This window comes from Desmodus rotundus, chromosome 1 (genome assembly GCF_022682495.2).
Source record: "Desmodus rotundus isolate HL8 chromosome 1, HLdesRot8A.1, whole genome shotgun sequence".
NCBI lineage: Eukaryota > Metazoa > Chordata > Mammalia > Chiroptera > Phyllostomidae > Desmodus > Desmodus rotundus.
This window is the reverse complement of record NC_071387.1, coordinates 45,499,948-45,525,925: the sequence shown is the minus strand read 5'-3', so window position 1 is coordinate 45,525,925 and position 25,978 is coordinate 45,499,948. Positions and strand designations below refer to the sequence as shown.

Below are 25,978 nucleotides of genomic sequence, written 5' to 3'. Positions count from 1 at the left end.
TCATCATCATCAAGTCCTTATTATAGGAAATGTTAAGGGGACTTTAATATTTAATGTTAAAGGAAAATGTTTAAAGGTTAATGTTTAACATTTAATGTTAAAAGAAAAAGAAGAGGATCAAAACTATGAACAATAAAATGATAACAAACTCACAACTATCAACTACTGAACCTAAAAAAACAAAAACAAATAAAGCAAATAACCAGAACAGGAACAGAATCACAGAAATGGAGATCACATGGAGGGTTATCAGCGGGAAGGATGAAGGAGGTGAATGGGGGAAAAGATACAGGGAATAAGAAGCATAATTGGTAGGTACAAAATAGACAGGGGCATGTTAAAAATAATAAAGGAAATGGAGAAGCCACGGAACTCATAGGTATGATCCACAGACATGAAATAAGCGGGGGGGCTGCTGGAGGGAATGGGGGTACTGGGTGAGGGGAGCAAAGGGGAAAAATGGGACAACTGTAATATCATAATCAATAAAATATGCTTAATAAAAATATAAAAAACATAAAAGGAGAAACATAAAATTAAGTGTCTAGTTTTTTGGAGGTGACAAGTCTTCCTAATAGTGCTTTCTCTGGAAAATCTTTCTTCCTCTCTTTGATTGCAAGACAAATAATCCTCCTGGTATGGTGGCTGTTCAGACTCGCATGGCAGAGCTGACTGCAGGAGGCAGCCTGTTTATGAAGATGCTAAACGTCCCTATATGGCCAGCATTGGCCAAAAGACTATAGACAGATTGTCACAATACCAATAGAGCTGTTTTTGATTGGATTCCCTGGACATTTGTCCTGAATGGAAATTGCTCCATTGAAGTTTTATTGAGCTGGTCAATCAGAACAGACCTTTGTTAGGAAGTAGGGAAAGCAGATTGGTGCAGAATGGGAACTTGCTCCACAATACCAATGCTCTTGCTACCAAAGTCTCAGTTGATCTTCTGGGGAGCAATGGGCCGGGAGTGAGCCTTCATTCCAAATTGAGCCAACACAGCAGGGCTTCTGTTTCTGTGCCCTAGCCAATCATACTGCAGGCCACCCCAGGAAAAGAAGGATGTCTTGAGCTAGGGGATTTTTTGAAACTACAGGCAAAATTTTCAGGGGTTGAGAGCTATCAGTAACAGAAATTCTCAATGATTGTCAAGATGTGTGCATTAATCCTGAAGTGCAGGTCTTGGTAAGACACCACAATATCCATCCCAACGGACAGAAAAGGGAAAAGAGAAAGCAAGATGAGGTTTCATAGAATCATATATCCTATAGAGTAAATTGGCATTTTCAGTCCTACAATGTAAAGTGTAAGGGCATACCAGGCAAAGAGAACAGTAGAAACTAAAGTATAGAAGCAGGGCAAAACTTTGAGTGTATGAGGAAGTCTTTCATTCACACCACACATCTGTATTGAGCATCTCCTATTTCCATACAAAATCCTAGGTGCATAGTGACTAAGAGAAGGGAGAGAGAATTGAAGCAGATATATCACAAAACATAAGGGAGTAGCAACAGATGACACTGAAAAGGCAAATAAGTCAGTCACGGATACTACTGAATGGCATGCAATGTACTCTGCATTCTGGCTGAAATTTAATAAAGTAATATATCATATTCATCTATTTGAAAGATGATTAGACTGTCAGAGTCAAGCATGAATTGGGGAACAGACTAGAGACACGGCCACTAGGTACAATGTATGGTAGACAATGTTAATTATACTCCCAATATCCAGCCTATCGCTTTGTCTTATTAATTAAGCCCTCTTTTTAATTTAAAGATTTTATTTATTTATTTTTAGAGGGAGGGGAAGGGAGGGAGAAAGAGAGGGAGAGAAACATCAATGTGTGATTGTCTCTTGAGCACCCTCTACTGGGGACCTGACCTGCAACCCAGGCATGTGCCCTGACTGGCAGTCAAATGGATAATCCTTTGGTTCACAGGCCGGCACTCAATTCACTGAGCCACACCAGGGCTAGGCCTTTTTCCCTTTTCAGTGAATGCATGGCAACCCAAATGCTTTCTCATCTTCTGTGATAGTAATGAGCACATTTCTTAAGCACATTTCTGCTGGTGGTTTCTGGGAAACTTATGGTTTCTTGAATAATAGAATGGTGCAGATGTGGCTGACATGCTCTCTCCCCCTTATTGTTCTGATATGGATGTGATGGGTAGAGCTGCAGCAGCCATATAGCAGCCAAAGAAAAGGAGCAGAGACTGGTAGAAATATCATTCTCACTGTCACGGAGCTGCTGAACCAAAGGAAGTAGCCACTTACCTTGAGATATTTTGTTGTGTAAAAAATATAAACCCTATTTAGTTAAGCCATTTAAATTTTGTTGTTCATACTGACTGTGAATGTAATCTTAACTAATATAAAAAAATAGTCCAGGAACAATTTAATAGGGACCAGATCCAGGTAATGGCAATTCTGAGTAATGATGCCAGGACAGTAAAAAATATGTAAGTGGCTGAATCCACTGGACCAAGGCACTAAGAATATACTTAGGTACATTTCTGCAAGCTCACCTTCTACCTCACTTTATTTCCTAACTAGGCAAAGCTATTTTTTAAAACCTCTCTACATTTTCAAATGTTCTTCTCTGCTTAGCATCTCTTCCCATGTATGCTTTACAATTTATTTTAAATATCACCTTCTCCATAAAGCATCCTCTCCTCTATTTATCCCTAGGAGTATAGCATTCCTTTTCTACAAACTGAAGCTACTGCTTTTTTCAAATAGTTGTTATATGCCAAATATTAAGTGTTTTACAGATATTAAATCATTCATTTAACTAATTGCTGAGATGGGTACTATGAGAAGTCCTCATTTTACTGAGAAGGATTATTGAGGTAGAGAAGGATTTATCAACATGCTCAAATGCATGAACCTATGAAATAACAGAGCTTGTATTAGAACCCAGGAGATATGGAGACCCTGCTAAACTACTTCCCACAGGAGAAAAAAGAGAAAGGAAAATAGAATCTGAATAACCTGAGTTCAATTCTTCACCACAGGGCGATGGTAGTGAATGTGGTATCACACCTGTAATTGGTTGCGTGGTGGCCTCCAAAAAGATATGTCTACACTCCAGACCCCGTGACTGTGACCTTATTTGACAAAAGGATCATTGCAAATGTAATTAAGTTAAGGATTTTCAGTGGCGATCATTCTGTATTATCCGATTGCGCCCTAAATCCAATGACAGGCATCCCTATAAAAGACACACAGGAAAGACTGGGAGAAAAGGAGAAGGCCGTGTAAAGACCGACAGGGACTAACGTTACACAGTCACAATCCAAGGGACACCTTGATCTCAGACTTTTGGCCTTCAGACCGAGAGTTAATAATGTTTGTTGTTGTAACACACCAAGGTTGTGGTAATCTGTTACAGCATCCCTAGGAAACTAATACACCATCCCTGGACATTCAGTGCAAGGCAATTCCCATTACCTTCTATCAAAGCTTTCAAATAACACATTGTCAATCAACTATTACCAGCAGTCTAAATTATGGATACTTGCACGAAGTTTCTGCTATGGCTGCGTAGTTTCTATACTTTAATCCAATGTGGGGTTAGTTATAATAGAGAAGGTGACGCTTCATGGAAGAACATTAGGAATATGTTTCAGTAGTTAGGTATGACATGATTATTAGCATAAGTACTGCCAGTGGGTCAAAAACTTTCCATGGTTTGTGGCCTTTGTCATTTTTTTTAATTTTTAGAGTCTAGGTATTTAAAAACCTTTTTTTTTTGTGAATTTGACACTAAAGCTTGGGGCCTGAACATTCCTTTCTTTAGTAAATACATTATGTTTAGCATTCACTTTGGGGGCTCGCTTTCTTCCCTATGTGAGAACATACTGACGACCAATGATCATTCTTGGATATTCTCATTCAAAACTAACCTTGAAACCTCAAATATTTTCCGAGCCAAAGACTCTAAAACTTTTTTTAAAAAGTTTGTTATATGACAAGTTGCAGACATCTTGACAGGAAGATATCCCCAAACCATACGTCATTTACCTAGTAACGGTAGAGAAAGTAGACTTCAGGTAGAAAAAGTGCCCTGACGTAGGGGAGAATATATTTTCAAATCAAAGCTCTACAATTCATTCTCAGAGGTTGACTGTTCTGGTTGTGGAAATACAAATCTGTCCGGATGGTGAAAACCCCCGAGGAATCTGCCAAATCCACCTGAGAAACGTAACTTTCCTAGATTTTTAATTCCATCCATCTCCCCGCCACCCTCTCCCCTACTCCCCAACTCCTTGTCTAGAGTGTGGAGCATGCTCCTGGTTTAGTGAAGCTCGCAGCAAAGCAGTGCCTCTGTACAATCCTATTTTTCCTCCCTGTTTCTTTGCTACCTTTTGAAACTACCTCTGCTTGTCACGAGCGATTTAAAAATGGTTAGTCTTCCCGTCCACCCTCTCCTGCCCCGCTTTTTTCCAAGATCAATTTCCATCCTACTCCTTTTTCAGGACCCCTTGCTCCACGGGTCCCTCTCCTTCCCTTCACGCTGGAATTTCCGTTTCCTGTGCCCAATTTTGGCTGCAGAGGCTTCTTCATCCCTCCCTCTCAAATGCCCTAACCCAGTTCCAGACTCCTCCCAATGTGGGTCCAAGGTCCTCCCCTCCCGGGTCTCTTCCCAGAAAGCTTTCTCCCAGCCTTCGCCGAGGCCGGCTGCTACCGAGACCTGACTGCTCGGTTTCCTAGGATACCTTTCACTTTCTCAGCGGTTAGATCCTTCCGCAGATTCCTCGCACTGACCTAAGAGATTTCTGGGCACAGGTGAGCTTTCCAAGCTTCACTGAAATTGGGATGAATGGATTTGTTGATCTCATACAGGTTGTTATTCCTCCAAAAAGGTCCTCGACTTGGAATTTCCCTTAGTCATATTGAGGAGCTTTTTAAAAATGTATCCATCCCTAGAGATTTGGATGTAATTGGTCTGTGCGGGGCATGATCATTGCAATGGTTTAACCAGCATCGGGGTTAGGGGGGAGTATAATGTGTGTCTCTGTTTGAGCATCAGTACAAAATCCCCCAACCTATGCATGCTCTCCTTACCTGGCTGGTATCTAGAGTTCCCCTGGAATCTTTGACGATGCAGCAGCCCACCCTTAGGGGGCCTTTTACTCCCTGTCCTCAGCCCTAATTCACCCCCAAAACAACAGGAACAGAATGTACCTTCAGAGCTTTCCAAGAAAAAGGCTGGGAAATCTGGCAATACGTCTGGGCCTGGAAAGCAGCCAAAGAGGTTTTAATAAATGGAGCTAGAAGAGCCCAGGCTGAACAGGAATTCACGGTGATCCCAGTTACTTAACATTTGTTGATGAACTGTAAACTGCCCTGGAAACTCTGGCAACATAATATTGCCGGGCAATTAACCCCGTGAGTCACACTCGTGCTTCTGCGCCGTTTTCCCTGCTAGCTTTGATTACTGAAGACTGCAGCTGGCCTTCAACGTCTTCCCATCTGAAGTGGCCATTTTACAGACGAGGAAAATGCGGCGAGGACAGATGTGATTTAGCAGAAGTCTCACAGCCGAACAGGGCAGGAGGGAGGCAGGAAACCCGGTCATCCTTATGAGTGCCCAAAGTTCTGTCGCACTCACCCACTTCTCACCTATTTAGTATCCTGCTCTGGAAATGCCACTGCTGATTCTCAATATGCAAACTGGCAGTTTGGTGAATGCCCGAGAGAAATTAAATTTTGTAAAAAAAAAAACAAAAACAAGTGCAACAGGTTACTGATGCTTCGTTATTCAGCTCAGAAAACATGGGAAGTAAATGGGGAAAATGACTTATCTCTCTAAGCTTCTCTATAATTCTCTCAGAAGGGCGAGCTTTAAAAGACAGTGCAGATTTAATGCTTGGTTCTGGATTGGACACATGGTAAGTGTGCAATACATGGTCATAGCTATTTTTAATGGAAAATGTTTTACAAAATCAGCATGCTGCAAAGCAGAAACACGGTGAAGCCCCCACTGTTTCCTTTGTGAACAGAGAGAAAATGAAATTTTGCAAGTTGTAGCTGTTGCATTGATTAGGGACTCAGTTTTTCTTTTTAGTTGAAATGTGTATTCAGGTTCTTTTTTTCCATAAAAATGTTGACCTCTCACTTTTAATTCCAAAGTTCAGGTTTAGTAACCAGTGCCAACCAAGTCGGTGCAGTTAGCCACATATTATCTGTGAACTTAGAAAAGTGAAGCAATCAGATAAGACAGGTGACAAGGGTTTGCTTGCATATTTATTTAAAATGTCTAGAACAAATCTAGCGAGAACTGGACATTTACACTGGCGAACGATTTTAATGCCTCCCAATGTTATTTGTCCTGTAAATAATTTGAGAAATGTGAACAGTTTAGTTATGTATGCTTTTAAAGGAAGGAATTTTATTCCCTGTATAGTTACTATAAAATAAAATGACTAACAAATGTATTCTGCATGTGTATGAAACTTTATTTTTTGGTTAGGTGCCTCTTTGATGCAAGTAATAGAAACAAATTATAGTTAGTTTAAGCAGGAAAGAATTCAATCTAAGGACTAGACCTCATGAAGGTACCAGAAGTAGTGATTGCAAGGTCAGGAGGCCTCCCTCAGTCTGTTATTTCTTGTCCTTTCTACTTCATTTATTTTTCAGACCTGCTTTCACAGTTTTTCATGTCCTTCTGGGGGGTCCCCAAGTCACATCTTCACACTTAGATTTTGTAGATATAGCTGCCCAAAGAGAAGATGATCTTTCACAGTTCCAATTCCATCTTCCTAAGGTAGGTTCATTTTGGGTCAGTGGCCCATTCTGGGATCAATCACCCATGGCTACATGGGCAAGTTATGGAGCAGAAGGATATGGAGCTTCAGCACGTCACCCTTATGAGAGGCTTGGGAAGTGTAAGGACAGGCCAGGCAGACAACCAATTAGATACTCACTAAATAGTTATAATTCACTAAGTACTTTTTAATGATTTATTTTGATGCTCAAACAATGACAGACTCTGTACTCAACTCTCTATAGCATTTTCCACTTTGTAATCTTATTGTTTTTTATCTAGTTTCCTCATGAGTCTGAAATTTTGTATTTTTTAGTACCTGACGTGGGATGGGGAGGGTCAATAAAAATTTGTTGAAAGAATGAATGACTAATCCTGTCAGATAGGATACTTTGATAAGAAAACTGGGATGAACTTAAATTAAGTGACAAGATGAGGATCCTTGGCTAATAATGAATATGAAATTAGCATCTATGGCCTTAAGCTCTTTCCCAACCACCAAGGTGCTTTCTACATAAAAATTGTCTTCTTCTGTCTATTGTATCAATGACTGACATGAAACGATTTGGTCTGGTGTTTAGAATTGTGAAAATAATAGAATTGGAATAAAAGTACAGTGCATTTTATAAGAATGTGATTTTACCCTCTTGGTACATTGGTTAAGAATAGTTTTCAACTAACTACAAAGAGTCTGTACTTTTCATTTAAATGTTTAAAGGGAGAAAGACTTAGTCTATGCTTAGAATGGTAGAAATAAGGTTTATATTTTTCTATCTTAGGTGCTTTAATCCTGAAAATGATATTTGGCATGGCAATCGCTCCTGGAGAGGTGACCACTTCTCTCATAATTTTGGTGATGGTTTTTATTTTTGTGAGAGCACTCAGGAGTAAGGGGAGAAAGCAGGTGTCTCCTCCTGGCCCATGGTCCTTCCCCATCATAGGAAATCTTCTTCAGCTTGGAGACCATCCTTACCTTACATTCATAGAAATGAGGAAGAAATATGGAGATGTTTTTCTCATCAAACTTGGCATGGTGCCTGTCGTGGTGGTGAATGGAATGGAAATGGTGAAGCAAGTACTACTCAAGAATGGAGAGCATTTTGCAGGCAGACCTAACATGCACACATTTTCTTTCCTGGCAGAAGGAAAGAGTCTTTCATTTTCTGTCAATTATGGTGAGAGTTGGAAGCCTCATAAGAAAATAGCCTCTAATGCTTTACGAACTTTCTCTAAAGCAGAAGCAAAATCTTCCACCTGCTCTTGCTTACTTGAGGAACATGTCATCGAGGAAGCTGCTGAGCTGGTTAAAGTCTTTGCAGAATTGACTTCTAAGAATGGCAGCTTTGATCCCAGAAATGCCATCACGTGTGCAGTAGCCAACATTGTCTGTGCCCTTTGCTTTGGCAAGAGATATGACCATGGTGACAAGGAGTTTCTAAGGATAGTTAAAACTAATGATGACTTACTCAAGGCCTCCAGTGCAGCCAATCCTGCCGATTTCATACCATGCTTTCGCTACCTCCCACTGCAGATTGTAAATTCTCCTCGAGAGTTTTATCGGGCCTTCAATCAGTTTGTTGCACAACATGTACAAGATCATCTTACTACATATGATAAGGTAGGATTTAAATTCACACCAGGACAAGGGATTTGGTAAGAAGCAAAAGATAATGATGAGATGCGTTGAGTACCCAGCAAGTTGTATATATTCATCGTTGGTTCTTTTCACTATAATTTCGCCATAATGACACTTACACAAACTATTAGGAAATGTGAGTTTCAGTCAGTGAGATTTCAGGGCAGTATTACTTAGTTCTCATGTAGGGACTCTAGGAAGAGTTCTGAATTCTTTGAGACCTCAGAAATTTCTCCAGTGTGTGCTAAAGTATATACTTGAATTGTGAATCTGTAGTTGGCTGATGAATAATTACCATGCAGGTAAGTTCTTTAAAAAAATCAACCACTGATTTTTTTCTCTTCCATTTCACATCTGAAACTATGACGTCTGAAGAGTATCAGCATTTTTTTCAGAAAGTGTTTTGAATAATTCCAAAAAAATATTGTATAGGGAGCTTCCAATTTACCCTATTTTTCTACTTGAGTGCCTTTACTATATAGACATGAACTTTACAGAAGTTACTTCAGGTGACAAAAATGGACCTTTTTGTGAGGCCACTGTGATGTTTTCGGTCCATTTTTATGGCTCACAGAAGAGTAAATTTCTCTCATGGAATGTATGTACTAGAAAGAATAGTAGTAGCTGTTGAAGACCAATTTGCTGAGATGATGACATCATGAAAAAATAAAAATGAAAAGATGGATAATTGAGCAAATGAAGAGATGTAAGGAATTAAGTCCCTTCCAATGAAAAAGAAGAGGCAGTAAATGACCTGGTTCAAGGTACCATTCAGGAATGTTAGAACAAATACAGGAAGTAAAAGAATTTGTAAAGTCCTAAGTTTTTCTCCCTACTCCCTAACCTACTTCAGCCTCACCTCTTTCTGCATGCTGATTACAGTAAAGTTCTGACAATGGGTTTGGAAACCTCTGATTATGTTCATTACCCAGCAATGTCTACATGGTAAGCTAATCTTTAATTTCTTTCAACTATGCTTCCAGCCATGGGAACTTTTTTATTAATTGAAAGAAACTTTAAAAAGAAAATTGAGTTTGCTCTCTTGGTTTTCTATTTTACATTCGTTTGAAATTGAGCATTAAAATTTGACAAGCAAAATTGGCTGTAAGGTTTAAAATGGTCTACTATAGTCTTCATATTCCTAGGGGAATTGAGTTCATTTTATATGACACGGTGCACGGGATTCATATATGATATAAAATGTAAATAGGGATCAATAATCATACTAAGATTTGTCTCCTCAGGACCACATGCGAGACATTACTGATGCTCTGATTAGTGTATGCCACGACAAATATGCCACTACCAAAACAGCCACTTTAAATGACGATGAAATCATAAGCACTGTGAATGACCTCTTCGGGGCTGGTATGTGACAGTATTTGTCAAAGTGTAAGGGAAATAAAGATTAATTGCTATTTTTGTGATCTACTGTTTAGAGTACTTTGCTTTTTTGATCTCAGCCATTTTGTGTCGCTTTCTCACTCTGATTTAACAGTTTGACAATCTGCCTTCTTCTCATGTCATTCAGAAAACTTTATTTTCATCTCAGGAGTAGAGAATTGAGTTAATCATGGTCTCCTTGTGCACTACTTCATTTTTCATGAAATGCCTGTACTTGTTTGCTTGTTTATTAATCTGTATCCCTGTGTCCCACTCTCAACCCATTGACATTTATTCTTCATCTGTTTAAAGGGTTTTTTTGTTTTAGGTATTTTTATAAAGCAGGCTTTATATTGTCATGTATTACCATGTATTCTTATATTATCATGATCCTTTTTTAAAGATTTTATTTATTTTTAGAGAGAGAGGAAGGGATGGAAAGAGAGATGGAGAGAAACATCAAAATACTAAGGGTGTTTTAGCAGTTTTATTTGAGGAGGAAAATTCTTCAAACTCATTTTTTCCTTTTTTCTTTATATTATATTTATTGGCAAATTGGTTCATTTTTTCTAGGATTTACGCATCTGTGTTCCTGAATTTTCTCACAAACAAGAGGCATTTGTTTTGATTTGTATTATTTTTCCTATGCGAATACCCCACTTCCCCTCCCCACCACCTACTTATATACGTATATTATTGTGATCATGATTTAAATTTGATGGATGCACTCATTATTTATCATGCAGATGTGATCGCTCTGTACTTACAATTTCTTCTGCCAACTATCTGAAGCTAAATACTGTTGTTATATTTTGTGAGGATCATTTTTTAAAGCCTGAACACCATGAATACTAAAGACTGGGTGTGTGGGGGGTGGGATTAACACATCAGGTGGGCTTTATTTTCATTTTGAGTTGATGAGATAATGTATTTGAGAAATACATAATACTGTCAAGATCCTGAAAAAAATCAACAAATATAAAATTGTGGCAAATGACAGAAATGATTGTGATATAGATTAGTGACACCAGATGTGCACAACACAGTTAAGCATGGCTGGTATGAATGTGTGCAAAGCAAAGCACATTCAGTATAATACTTTATTATGTAATTCATTTTTTCATTCAACAAACATATCTGATAGAATTTGTATTTTGAATGAAAATAAGAGTAATAAAGAAAATTAATAGGACATAAACTTCCACATATGTCTGTTGATTCTCTAGTGATATGTAATAACATACTAGAAGAAAACAGTTGATCTCTAAACCACATATTTTATGTATAAAATTTGCAAACTCACTGTTTCAACAGCTCTACCTTATTATTAACATTTATATTTCCATATTTGACTTTTCAAATTGATCATAGAGATAATTTGATTTAATTAATAATTTGATTTCTCCTTTGGATATAGGCAGGATTTTCCACAATCATTTCTTATGACCTCAAATTTTGGATAATCTACCAAGATAAGTAATATGTTGCTTAAGCCTTGATATATAAAGCAAAATTCATGATGACAAAAATATGAGTTCTGTTACATAACTAGATAGTCCCAGGTCTTGGCTAAAATGTCCATGGCTCTACAATGGTCAAAATCAGTGTCTTTCATGCAGTATTCACGGCTCGTTCTATCTCTTTTGCTAGACAATGGAGTCAATATATTCTGAATAGAAGTCAATATTTTCACACCATACTGTGCTCTAGTATGGCCATACTTGGAAAACTTACTTTTAGGGTAATTTTTTACAGTTTGAAGTCATGGTGGAAATTTTGTGGCTTGTAAACTACTGTGGAAGCTACTGGCTTACTCTGAGACTGACTATTTCTTTTCTTTTCTTTTCTTTTCTTTACTTTTGTTTTATTGTTGTTTAAGTACAATCATCTCCATTTTCTCCCCACCACTCAGTCCTTCCCTACTTTGGCTTTGTCCATGGGTCCTTTATACATGTTCCTTGATGACCATTCCCTTCTCTACCCCGTTATTGCCCTCTACCCTCTCCTCTCGTTACTGTCAATTTGTTCTTTATTTCAGTGTCTCTGGTTATATTTTGTTTGCTTGTTTGTTTTGTTGCTTAGTTTCCACTTATAGGTGAGATCATATGGTATTTGTCTTTCACCACCTGGATTATTTCACTTAGCATAATGCTCTCCAGTTCCATCCATGCCATTGCAAAGGGTATAAGCTCCTTCTTTCTCTCTGCTGAGTAGAATTCCATTGTGTAAATGTACCATAGTTTTTTGATCCACTCATTTACCGATGCACACTTACATTGCTTCCAGGACTTGGCTATTGTAAATTGTTCTACTATGAACATTGGGGTGCACAAGTGTTTTCGAATTGGTGTTTCAGGATTCTTACTGTGTAATCCCAGCTGTGGAATTGCCAGGTCAAAAGGCAGTTCCATTTTTAGTGTTCTGAGGAAATTCCATACTGTTTTCCACAGTGGCTGCACCAGTCTGCATTTCCACCAACAATGTGCTAGGGTTCCCTTTTCTCCACATCCTCTCCAACATTTGTTTGTTGATTTGTTTATGTTGGCCACTCTGACTGGTGTGAGATGGTACCTCATTGTGGTTTTAATTTGCATCTCTCTGATGGCTAGTGATGCCGAGCATCCTTTCATATGCCTATGGGCCCTCTGTATGTCCTCCTTGGAGAAGAGTCTGTTCAGATCCTTTGCCCATTTTTTAAATTGGATTGTTTGTCTTCCTGGAGTGGAGTCATGTGAGTTCTTTATATATTTGGGAGATCAAACCCTTGTCCAAGGTATCATTTGCAAATATATTTTTCCATTCAGTTGGTTCCCTATTCATTTTGCAGATGTTTTATTTGGCCAAGCAGAAGCTTTTTATTTTGATGAAGTCCCATTTGTTTGTTCGTTCCTTTATGTCCCTTGCTCTAGGGGATGTATCAGTGAAAATATTGCTGCATGGAATATCTGAGATTTTCCTGCTTATGTTTTCCTCTAGGACTTCTATCATGTCGTGACTTATATTTAAGTCTTTTATCTATCTTGAGTTTATTTTTGTGTATGGTGTAAGTTGGTGGTCAGGTTTCACTTCATTACATGTAGCTGTCCAGCTCTCCCAACACCATTTGTTGAAGAGGCTATTTTTACTCCATTTTTTGCTTCTGCCCCCTTTGGTGAATATTAATTGATCATAGAGACTTGGGTTTATTTCTGGGCTCTCTATTCTGTTCTATTGATCTATGTGTCTGTTCTTATGCCAGTATCAGACTGTTTTGGTTACAGTGGCCATGTGATATAGTTTGATGTCAGGTATTGTGATCCCTCCTACTTTGTTCTTCTTTCTCAAAATTGCTGTTTATGGTTCCATATAAATTTTTGAAATGTTTGTTTTATATCTGCAAAATATGTCATTAGTATTGTAATAAGGATTGTGTTGAATCTATAAATTGCTTTGGGTAGAATGGACATTTTGATGATGTTAATTCTTCCAATCCATGAACATGGCATATGCTTCCATTTATTTGTGTCTTCCTTAATTTCTTTCTTCAGTGTTGTATAGTTTTCTGAGTACAAATCGTTTACCTCCTTGGTTAGGTTTATTCCTAGGTACTGTATTTTTCTTGTTGCTATATCAAATGGGATTTTTTCCTTATTTCTGTTGCTCATATTTCATTGTTGGTGTACAAAAATACCTTCGATTTATGAATATTGACTTTATATCTGCTGCTTTGCCAAATTCACTTATTAGGTCGAGTAGTTTTTTGGTGAGATCTGAAAACCAGGTCTTGAGAAGAGACACTTGGAAAGGAGTTTCCTCTGCCCTGCAGCAATATCTGGGTGTGTTTCTCCTGCATGTTGTACTGCAAGTTGTTTAGAGAACAAACAAATGGTTAAGTCTCAATACTCCAGAGCACACAGGCTTGATTTTGGGTGCTAGCTTTATCTCTTTGTGGCCCTGGTGAAATATTTAACCATATCCTTGCTGCAAGTTTCTCATCTTTAAAGTGAGAGCAATTACAGCCCCATCTCAATAACAACGCAATCAAGTGCTTAAAGTTTGCTGTCATCATTGTTGTAATCATCACCATAGAAACCTTGGAAAAAGATATGCTGGGCAGAGGAGGGCACAGAGGCAAAAACTGGGACAACTGTAATATAATAACAATAAAAAATTTAAAAGGAAATTAAGAAATGAAAAAGATGTTGATTTAAACACTAATTCTGCTGCTAGATTTTATTTTGTAGAAAACATAAATTATCATCATTAATTTTGACATTTGGTTATAGACATGAATTTATCATTGAAACAGTCTAGAAAATCTTTTTAATGTGGCATTTCTGAGTGTTAGGATTTTGAGAAGTGATCTCATTTTTGATGTAGTGTTAAAAATGCTCGAGAAAAAAATGACATGTGACATTTTTTTCTTGCTTTTATTTTCAATAATGAAAAGGATTTAGTCAATGTATAAATAATCTCAAAAGTGATGATACCCTGTTTAAAGGATGGATTTTAAACCATAACAAGTACACTAAAATTTAGTATTAAAAATTTGAATGTACTCAGCCCTCCATTTTGCGCTATGCTAATTCAAACATAGGACTTTTTGATAAGGCCAAACTTTCAGATAAGACCAAGTTTAAGTGCTGACTCTGCCTCTTCTCTGAGTCACCTTCAACAAGGCATATAATGTCCTTAAAACACAGTTTTATCTTCAGTAAAATAAGCATAATTATATACACCCTACATAGATATATAGATCTATAGTTATATAGATATTTAGCATGGAACAGAGTAATCACTCAGTGGTCACTTATAAATTATAATTATTATTACTACATAGATCACAGCAATTGTTAACATAATATAGAGATATATTTCCATTGTTTTCACTTGTCATAAATAATAACTAGGTTTTTTTAACTTTAATTTTATTTTATTGTGGCTTTAAATCCATAAACATTAAATTTACTATCTTAAACATTTTTAAGTATATAGTTTAGTGATATTATGTATATTCACATTGTTGTGTAACAGATCTGTAGTCTGTTTTCTTTTTCTTTTTTAAAATATATTGTATTGATTATGCTATTACAGTTGTCCCAAATTTTCTCCCTTTTCCCCCTTCACCAGTGCCAGCATCCTTTCTAGCAATCCCTCCCTTAGTTCATGTCCATAGGTTGTGCATTTAAGTTCTTTGGCTTCTCCATTTCCTATACTATTCTTAACATCCCCCAGTCTATTTTGTACCTACTGATTATGCTTTTTAATCCCTGCACCATTTCCCCTATTCTTTCCCTTCCCCCTCCCAGTTAATAACCCTCCAAATGATCTCTATATCTATGATTCTGTTCCTGTTCTGGTTGTTCGCTTAGTGTGTTTTTTAAATTCAGTTTTTGATAGTTGTGAATTTGTTGCCATTTTAATGTTCATAGTTTTGATCTTCTTATTCTTAAATAAGTCCCTTTAACATTTCATGTAATAATGGGCTTGGTGATGATGACCTCCTTTAGCTTTACCTTGTGTGGGAAGCACTTTATCTGCTCCTCCGTTCTAAATGATAGCTTTGCTGGATAGAATAATCTAGGTTGTAGGTCCTTGCTCCTCATCACCTTCAATACTTCCTGCCAGTCTCTTCTTGCCTGCAAAGTTTCTTTTGAGAAGTCAGCTAGAATTCTTATAGAAACTCCTTTGTAGGTAACTCTCTGCTTTTCCCTTGCTGCTTTTAAGATTCTCTCTTTATCTTTAATCTTTGGCATTTTAATTATGATGTGTCTTGGTGTGGTCCTCTTTGGGTCCAACTTGGTTGGGACTCTCTGTGCTTCCTGGAGTTATATGTCTATTTCTTTCACCAACTTAGGAAATTTTTCTTTCATTATTTTTTCAAATAAGATTTCAATTTCTTTCTCTTCCTCTTCTCCTTCTGGCACCCCTATGATTCAGATGTTGGTACATTTGGAGATGTCCCAGAGGCTCCTGATACTGTCCTCATTTTTTTGAATTATTTTTTCTTCTTGCTGCTCTGGTTGAATGCTTAGTTCTTTATTATGTACAAAATCATTGATTTGAATCTTGGCCTCATCCACTCCACTGTTGGTTCCCTATAAATTTTACTTTATTTCATTTAATGTAAACTTCATTTCTTCCCGGGTCTTTTTTATGCTTTTGCCATACTTAATGAGTTCTCTGAGCATCCTGATAACCAGTGTTTTGAACTCTGCAACTGATAGGTTGGTTATCTCCATTTCATTTACTTCTTTTTCTGGTGTTTTGTTCTGTTCTTTAATTTGGGCCATATTTCTTTGTCTCCTTAATTTGTCAGCCTCTCTGTGTTTGTTTCTGTGTGTTAGGTAGAGCTGCTATGACTCCCCATTGTAGTGTGGCCTATTGTAGAAAAGGCACCTGTAAATTGTGTGGGGTGAAGCCTTAGGTAATTGCCAGGTGGGGTGGGTACCCAACATCAATTTCTTTGTAGCTCTGTGTGGGGGTAGGGCTTGGAGAGAGGACCATGCCGCTACCTGGCTTCTGGAGGTTTGCTTGGAACTCGCCCTGTTTCTAATGACTTCACTTACTGCCCATATGACTGGTGCCCTTCCAGCTGTTTTCCTGGTGCTGAATCAAAGAGGGGGTGAGTCTACATAAGTTATAAGTCCATGAGGGCCCTTTAAGTGGAGTCCTCTGAAAATCTGGCAGTTGCTGCTGCTGACCCCACCCCCACTGGTTTTTACAGCCAGAAGTTATGGGGATTCATCTTCCTGTCTCTGGAACCCTGGGCCGTGTGGTCTTGTCTGGGGATGGGATCCCTCGCTCCTGAGGTGTCCCTCCTGATTTTTATCCACCACATGTGAATGTGGGACTGCCTGTTCTGCTGCCTCTCCAGGCCACACCATGTCTCCACCCCTCCTCCTACCCATCTGAATGAATGTGGTTTCTTTAAATCCTTGGTTGTTGGACTTCCATTCAGCTTGATTTTCTGATGGTTCTGGGTGTTGTTTTGAGGTCTAGTTGTAATTTTTTCTGTAGTTGTGCAAGGAGGCAAAGCATGTTTACCTACACCTCCATCCTCACCAGAAGTCTCTAGTCTTTTTTCATCTTGCAAAACTGAACTCTATGTCCATTAAACACCAATTATGCCCTCTCTTTCCCCTAGCCCTAGCAACTATATTTTAATTTCTGTTTCTATTATTTGACTACTTTAGATAACTCATATGAGTGAAATCATATGGTATTTTTCTTTTTGTGACTGACTTGTTTCATTTAACATAATGTCCTTGAGTTCATACATGTTGTAGCAAGTGACAGGCTCTCCTTTTTTAAGACTGCATAATATTCTACTGTGTGTATACACCATGTTTTGTTTATCCATGCATCCATCAATGGCCATGGGGGTTGTCTTCACCTGTTAGCTTTTGTGAATATTGCTGCAATGTACTTGGGTGTGCAAATATCTCTCTGAGACCCAATTTTCAATTATTTTGGATCTGCTACACAAAGTGGGATTGCTAGATTATATGATAATTCCTGTTAATTTCTTTTGAGGAACTTTCATGCTTTTTTCCATAGTGACTACACCAATTTACCTATCAACCAGCAATGCATAAAGATTCCAATTTTGTACATCCTCACCAACACTTACTGTTTTCTGTCCTCTTGATAGTGACTATCCTAATGGATGAGTAGTTAAGCCTATATTCTGAAACAAACTTTAATATATAATAATTACTTTACTGTGAGTTTGCTAATTATCAGTTATATTAAATTCTTTTCCCTGGATTCATAGTATTCAAACATGAAGTAAACTGAGAATACCAATTTTGCTAATGATTTTCTCCATGATATTTTGTCTCATTTTTTTTTTCAGGGTTTGAAACTGTATCAACTTGTTTGTATTGGAGCTTTCTTTATTTGATATACTATCCAGAAATTCAAACCAGAATTCAAGAAGAAATTGGTAATGTGCTTTCAGATGAGAAATATAATCCTTATAATTGTCATTTTTCTTATTAAATAAAAAACCTTTTCTTTCAGATGGAAACATTGGGCTTAAATCACCCAGATTTGAACACAGGAAAATTTTACCCTACACAGAAGCTTTCATAAATGAAATATTCAGACATGCCTCCTTCATCCCTTTTACTATTCCACATTGGTAAGCTTGTGATTCTCCTCTGAACAGCAGTCAATGGTGGGTGGAGGGGAATGAGGAGTCTAAGGCATTTGAATACTTTAGGTCCTTTAAAATATATATTGTGTTAGTATCAGTTTATTATTTTAAATCTTATTTCATTTTGTTTTGAAATTTTCTAATGAAATTTTCACAGAGCACAACAGCACATTTTGTGACTGTTTTCATAACTAAACTATGATGCCATTAATTTTCCTCTTACCAAAGGACATGGAAGGTCCAGAGAATGGATAATACAACCATAATATATTTTTAGCTATGAAATGTCTTACAAACTCACTTAACTTCCTCCTATGAAGAATCTTAGCCACCTGCTGATGTGGCGTCCTTTTCAGGAGCTTAGAATTCTGCTGGTCGACTAAGGAGGCCAGTGTTACCACAAATAGATTAAACAGAGCTTCTATTTATAAATATTTGAAAGTTTACTGAACTTTATACCAGACTCTCCAGCTCACAAATGCATGTCAATATAGATTAAACTTTATTAAATATAAATGTGAGCGATCAAAGTTATGGTACTTTGAACTATTTCCATTCTGGACAATTAAAATAAAAAATGAAAATCTCAGTGCTTTTTTGCTTCCAGCCTTTTAACAGTGAGGGAGGGGGAATGTCTCTCAACCCAGGAAGCTGGGGCAATCATGGTTGTCGCTTCAGCAGGAGGTGGTGCTTTCAGCTGAGCTGTCCTACACCACTGGCTGAGCAGAGTCAGGCCAGACAGTGAGCAACACATTTCCCTGCACTGTGTCTCTTTACTTTGTTTTCCATATTCACACGCAGTGCTGTTAACTCACAGTGATCCCCTCCCTGCAGACCGTCTTTCTGTTTGAAGTAAATTTCATCTTCAGGTTAGTTTTTAAAAACAGGTCTTATTTCTAAAGAAGCCATTCTTCTGTCCCAATGATTTTCATAAGATGACATGGGTTCCTCATAAAAGAGTTTGACCTATAAGGTTTACTAACTAGTCAGGAACAGAGAGGCTCTGCAAAATTGACAGGCACCGTGTAGATTAAATGACAGTGATCATTTACTTTGGAGCCCGGAAAACCCATCTGAGGACATGCCTTATAGGAAAATTCATCTTAAAACATAGGTGCTCATGATATTACTAAAAATGAAGAAATAGTATATAAAAGAACAATTCTTTGAACAATGAGAGTAGTGTGATATGAAACAAGAATTTTTGCACACACATAAAAGACATATATGTTCTTTGGGACTAAATTATCTTCCTATACCTGGAATTTCACTGTTTTCCATTTAAAAAGGCATGGTATCAAAAAGCAGAAAATATATTAAAATGAATTAAAAAGAAGCTAAAGGGAATAATCATCGGTAAAAGGAACAAAAGTTTTGCTGTTACCTACAACACACACATGAACACACACCACACAAGACTAAACAGTACCCTAATAAATATTTATTACATATATGTCTCCTATAGTTATGTAGAAATCCACTTTAATGCAAAAGTTTCAGGAATACATATGGAGAGAGAGAAAAACCCTACAATTAATGCTTTTATATATTGAATTCTCCTTTAAAATACTCATATTTTAATAATAATGAAATAATCAAATTTTACATGCTAAGTTTCCATAAAATAGGAGCATGAAGCTTTTGACATAGAATGGAATTGTAGCAGCTGAGCACACAGGGGGCATGTGGACAAGGATGTATTGAAATAGGCAAGCAACCATGCATAGGAGGAGGTCATCTTTGCTCCAAAATTGATATATTCCTTTCCTGGCATCCCCTTCATTGGATTTTCAGGGTACCCAGTGACTAATGTCCATATCATTTGCTAAAGTTCAATACTAGCTACAAGATGAGCATAGATCAGATAGAAATTCAAACATGAGCTTTCTAAATGATCAGGGGTTGTTCACACAATTTGGCTTAGAGATGGGTCAAGTAGGCTTCCTTATACTTCTCACCTTAATCAGACATACTTTGTCTCTCGCAAGTTGAAATAACAGTAGTCTCCTATGGAAGTATGAAATCTGCTTCTCTAAGCTCATCTGATTAGTGATAGTAGATGAGATGTCCCTTCTCTACAGGTTGGCTCATCAGAAGAGAGAATGCAGAAGTGGCTAAGCCGAGTGTTTTCAGATTCTTCTCTCAAACTCATCAAATTGAAATGTCCCTGCTGCTCCTTTGGGGCAGAAGCGAATGTGGGGGCCAGCTAGGAAGTTAGGGAGTGCCACATGGAAATATTACATGATTTAATCTAATCCATGCATCATTATAAAGATATAAAAAACAAAGTTATACAGTTTGCATAAAGAAGTTTGAGTATGGGACTAGAAAAGTAGATTATTTGTTCTAAAGACAACTTAGAGATCATCCAACACAAACAATACCATTTCACAGCTAGAAAATGAAATCGTAGAGTAGATATGAGATTTGCCCAATAGTTCACTGTGAGCAGCGTCTAGAGTTCAGATCTTCGAGTTCCAGTGCCATTGTTCCTTCTGCCAGGTACTGAAAGATGTCATGTTTTGTTTTCTTAATCTACTGATAAAAGCCAAAATGCACAAGACACACAGAAAGTAATAATTTCATTATAGTTTCCTGATATAATTTGATGTGTCTACTTATGGGCAACTTTGTCATAGAAATATTGAGATAATTTTCCATTGAGATAATTTTCCATTGAGATTTTCGCTCATGGCAATGCCTTAAATATGTTAAGTGCTCAATATAGTTTGCAAATGCAAGAAAAGGAATAGATTACTAATTTGGCAATAGGTGGAAGATGTTTTAGTTAATGACACAATGAAGATTTATAAGGATTTCATATCACTATAGTTTCTAAAACGACGTTCATAGGGGTGGGTTATTCGAATTCACAGAATGTGCTGAAATGGTAATGATGTCCTTTGCCTTCCCAGCACCACAGCAGACACTACCCTGAATGGTTATTTCATTCCCAGGAAAACATGCACCTTTATTAACATGTATCAAGTAAATCATGATGAGTAAGTCACCAAAATCATTTCTTGGGGTGAAATTTGTTTGGTTGTTTGTTACTTATTAATCAGGGGAAGATACACATTCTTAACTGAACATCATTCCTTTTATTTCTCTTCAAAGAAATTGAAAGAAAATTCAGGTTTATTTCCTCACTGATAATGGGAAGAATAATATCTTAATATAGATTCATTCAGGGCAAATCCAATTTCAAAATTGGCTTACTGGGGGAGATGTGGGCCAAGGACTTTTGGTGCTCACCCTCTGCATGGGTTAGGGCCACTGGTGTTTGAAATGCAGCATGAAATCCCCCCAAAGAATATGAAAGACCAAGCAGAATATATTCTTTCTTTTTGGTTGGTTTTCTTCTATCTCGGCACCTAGAACAGTGCCTGGCACATAGTAGCCACTCAGTAAATATTTGCAAATGCAATATCACTAGAGTCTCAACCATATCAGCTATAAAGGGGAGGACTGAAATGAAGATAAGATACCTCACACAGTAAAAGTGATGATGATGGCAGTGGTGATGGTGGTAGGAGGAATAATGATGATGTCAGCTCATATTTGTAGACCCTACTTTGTTGGGTACAAAATCTTGAAGTGTCTCCTCTGAGTCTCAACAATAACCCTCTGTAGTGGTGCTACGATGATCCCAATTTACAACTGAAGAAACTTTCAGCCAGGTGAAACAAATCGCCTGAGGTCACAGGTGCAAAAGCAGCACTCACATTCAGTGTGTGTATCCTGTTTGACAGAAGTTTAATCTCCGTGTGGTCGGGCTGGAGCGTAATGTGTCCAGTAAACTGGTAGAAGTTGCATTCTCATGCACTCAGCGGGCTGTTCCTCTGACTGACGTCTCATGCTCCAGGCTGTCTGGGAGAGAGGTGGTTACCCTGTGGACCTAACAGCACCTTCACCACCAGCAAAATGGCAGAATGCACTGCACAGGCTGTCCCATCACAAAATTTAGTGTCAGAAAGATTGATACCTCCATTCTTTTTTAAAAAGATTTTATTTATTTATTTTTAGGCAGAAGGGAAGGGAAGGAGAAAGAGAGGGAGAGAAACATCAATGTGTGTTTGCCTCTCATGTGCCCCCTATGGGGGACCTGGCCCAAAACCCGGGCATGTGCCCTGACTGGGAGTCGAACCAGTGACCCTTTGCTTCGCAGGCTGGCACTCAATCCACTGAGCTGCACAGCCATGGATTACTTCCACTCTTCACAATCTGTGATTATGCTGAATAAAACTAAGCATTTAAAAACTCACTATAAGAAAAATATAGTCAGTGTAAACTTAATGGCATCTGTTCTCAGTGCTACCTCAAGTGTCCTTATTGTTCTAGTGTCCTAAGAATGTCTGATTATATTGAATATTGAGTAATGCTCAAATAAACTGTGTTAACACAGGTGCTTATAAAGAAATACTGCTTGTATAGAGGCACTTATTTAAGGTAAATGGGTATGTGATTCAAGACTTGATATAATGGGGAAATTATTCCTATTTAGTAAAACAGAGGTCACTAACTTAAGCACCTCCTGAGCAGTGGGAAATACCAAAAATGAGAGAAGTGCCCGTGTTGAAGCAGTGTGGAGGGGTCATCTGCTGTGTGTAATTCAGTCAGGAAACGGAGGACAAGCAGGACGTTGTCCAGTGTTGTCAGCTTCTCAGAACTTAGAAATGGAAATTTTCATATGGACTTTTCTGATGCTTAAATGTTAGAGACACTGAATTATTTTTAAAAGATTCTGAGAGCAGAACAAAATTTATTGAAAGACTGAGTACGACTTGTAGATCTCCAGACCTGTGACCTTTGGTGAAGAAAGAAAACAAATATTCTCCTAGAAAGAAAGTGACATTGATACACAAAGAAGCCCAGTTTTTGGTAAAGTCAAGTGGGTCTCCAGGGTATGCCTTAGGGTGTCTTGGAAGCGTGCTAGCGTGAGCTGTCATGGAAAAGTCAGATCCGGGGCCTGAAACAAAAGGTGGGAAGAGAAGAGAGAACCAGACGCATGGCAGGTTCGGAACTGTGGGCAACCCCTCAGCCAGAGCTGCTTTCCGGTCCCCTGGCTGCTGTCGGTGGTGATGTATGAAGACCTTCTACTCAACATAATTATACCAGAGTGAGAAGTATGCTCATTTTGTTTAAAGCAAAGGAGATTGAATATTTATTCCTTTTATTTATACCAAAATTTTGGAATATTCATAGGAGAATTTTGTAGAACTCTTCATTTAATATAATAAAAATTGAAATAAATTTTCAAGTATTTTATTCACTATTTAATGAATCAGAAATCATTTTAGTGAAAACTTAAAATAATTGTACTAATTCTTTATGGCTTCTAAAAATTCCAATAAATTAAAGAATTTTATATACATACATTCATAATAATGATATACTCACATAATTTTATATATACATATGTGTATATATGTATGAATATTTACACGTGAATATTATATAAAATTTCTAAAGTATATTCCAAACTTGAACAAAGCGTTTCATGCAAAACAAAATTATTGTGCAGAAGTTGGCAAGAATGGCAAAATGATCAAATGATTTCTTTTTAAAATGTAACTTTTGTCTATTTTACACAGAACTATCTGGGATAATCCGAGTTTATTTAGTCCTGAGAGATTCCTAAACGAAAACAAGGAACTGAACAGAAGTCTTGTTGACAAGGTTCTGATATTTGGAATGGGAATCCGGAAGTGTCTCGGAGAAGATGTTGCACGAAATGAGATATTCATTTTCATCATCACAGTTCTGCAACAGCTCAAGCTGAAAAAATGCCCTGGCGCTGGGCTGGACCTGAAGCCCACATACGGGTTGGCCATGAAGCCCACACCCTACCAGCTCCTTGCAGAGCCCCGCTCCGCCGCTGGCACGTCCTAGGTTCTCAGACTGGAGGCAGGTTTCTGATATAAGTCAGAAAAATCATGTGATTCAAATTCATTTAATAAACAATTTAAAGATTGTACCCTAAGCCATGCTATTAGTTCAGTTCTTTGTCTATCACCCTAATATAAGAAGTGTTTTTTAAGGTGTGTGGTATAGCCTCAGTTTAATATGAGAGATCTGTCTCATAAGGATATTTTAAGGTGGTAATAAGGTGTGATGTAGTCCAGGGATTGTAACCCTGTGTCTCATGTGGTGGAGTCCCAGGTGTCACAGGGAGCATGAAAGGAAGAGAAAGATGCGTGGTGGATCGAGCAAACCTGTAAGGAGGTCCTGTCTGCCTTCCTTCACACCAACTTCAAATGCACAGGTGTGCTAACATGGGTTTTAAAGATGAAGTTCAGAATAAGAACAGGTTCTGATGTTAAATATATATATTTTCCAGTAGTCTAGGAAACTGATGCTCTAGATTTCCAGAGAAGGGAGCAAGAGTGGCCTAGAAGAGCAGAGAACATTTCACTGGTAATCGATTAGCTGAGCTGGTTTTAGAGAGGTAGAGAAAAGGACATGAAGGGGAATGACTTCAAAACCCATTTTTATATTAGCTCTCACATTTTCTGTATTAAGAATTTAACTTCAGGGCACAGTGGCGTTTTTACAATGCTACCAACTGCTTTTGACAATGATTAACTGTGTACATGTGCATTAGCCTGCTAGGGCTAATAAAAATACTACAGTCTGGGTGGCTTGAACAACAGAAATTTTTTCTCAAGATCAAGGTGTCCACAGGGTTGGTTTCTCCCAAGGCCTCTCTCCTTTTGTAGATGGTTGTCTTCTCTTCAGGTCTGACATGGTCTTCTCTCTGTGTGCAAACACCCCTTGTGTATCTCCTTTAGCTCCTAAGGACACCAGTGATATTATATTGGAGCCTCATCCTACTGGTCTTATTACAAGTTAACTCTTGAAAGACCTAACCTTCAAATACAATTTCACTCTGAGGAACTGAGGGTTAGTACTTCAACATGAATTTTGGGCATGGGAGAGGGGCAAAATGTAGCCCAAAACAACATGAAAAAAAAGATAGTAATCATTTAAAAATATTTTTTCAGTGTAGTACCCAGCATTATGAGTGTGCTTCTTTACTTGAATTTGTGAAAGAGCTAAGTCATATAAGGAACATACAATAGACAGTGAAAAACCACATATTCCAGATTGAGGCTTTAAGAGGACTTGCTTTAAAAGGACTCGGAAATCAAGCTGGTGCATAAAAGCATATCTGGGGGCCAATCTGAATGGGAGAGCAGTTAGGCAGGGGTGGCTCTACGTAACAACCATGCTGCCCAGGTTGCAGCAATGAAAGCAGAGAAGTTAAACAATTCAGACACATTGAGGATTAAAGTCAGGACATAGTCTTTCTTTTCACATATAAATAAACTCAGCATTATCCTTGGGAATAAGCAAATGGGATTGCTTGACTTTGTGTGTGTGTGTGAAAGCTTTTGAAATTATTTATATCACACCCCCCACAGTATGTTAAGCTGAAACTATGTTTGCCTTTTTTTTTTTTTGTAAGAAACTGCCAAATCTGTGTACTCAGCAGTAATGGGAATGACTAGAACACTGCAAGAATGTTAGTTTTTGATTATCTGGTATTTTCTTTAAAGAATTGTACTTTTCTAACCTCTTCTTTTTTAACAGTAAGCACATATGATTGGTACTTTTATTGTAACACACTGTATTATAAAATGCTAATCTTCACTGTTACTGTGCTCTGAGGCATAGTAACTGGTGAACTACTGGGCTTTTTGTACAGTTCATGTTTGCCTTTTATGTATTTTTAGAAACATGGACAAGAATAAAATAAGAAAGGTATAAAAGCAATATAGGAATGACTTTCTTTGTCATTTAATATGTAAAGATGAATTATTCTTAATTACACATATTTGCTTAGCTTTAATAATTTATTTTATGAAGTGTAATCAGAAGCAACAGTATACAAAATATTATATCAAAATAACATATATTAACGAATACCTTAAATTTTTAGCTGGAAGCAACACACAAAACTCATTATGACTACAGAGTAGTTGATAATATATAGACGTATCCATCAGTGATAAAACAAGATGAATTGAATCCTTAAAGTAATTGTATA

The 25,978-nt window shown here is 37.6% G+C and overlaps 1 protein-coding gene across 1 annotated transcript; it reads left to right on the top strand.

Annotated features, from left to right (window-relative positions):
• The first annotated feature begins 4,641 nt into the window (after nucleotides 1–4,641).
• LOC112299433 (cytochrome P450 1A1) lies at nucleotides 4,642–25,695 on the top strand. Its single transcript, XM_024554684.3, has 7 exons — nucleotides 4,642–4,788; nucleotides 7,549–8,387; nucleotides 9,650–9,773; nucleotides 17,626–17,715; nucleotides 17,793–17,913; nucleotides 20,844–20,930; nucleotides 23,523–25,695. The coding sequence occupies exons 2-7, from the start codon at nucleotides 7,566–7,568 to the stop codon at nucleotides 23,818–23,820; spliced, it is 1,542 nt and encodes a 513-aa protein (XP_024410452.2). The 5' UTR covers nucleotides 4,642–4,788; nucleotides 7,549–7,565; the 3' UTR covers nucleotides 23,821–25,695.
• The last annotated feature ends 283 nt before the right edge of the window (nucleotides 25,696–25,978 follow it).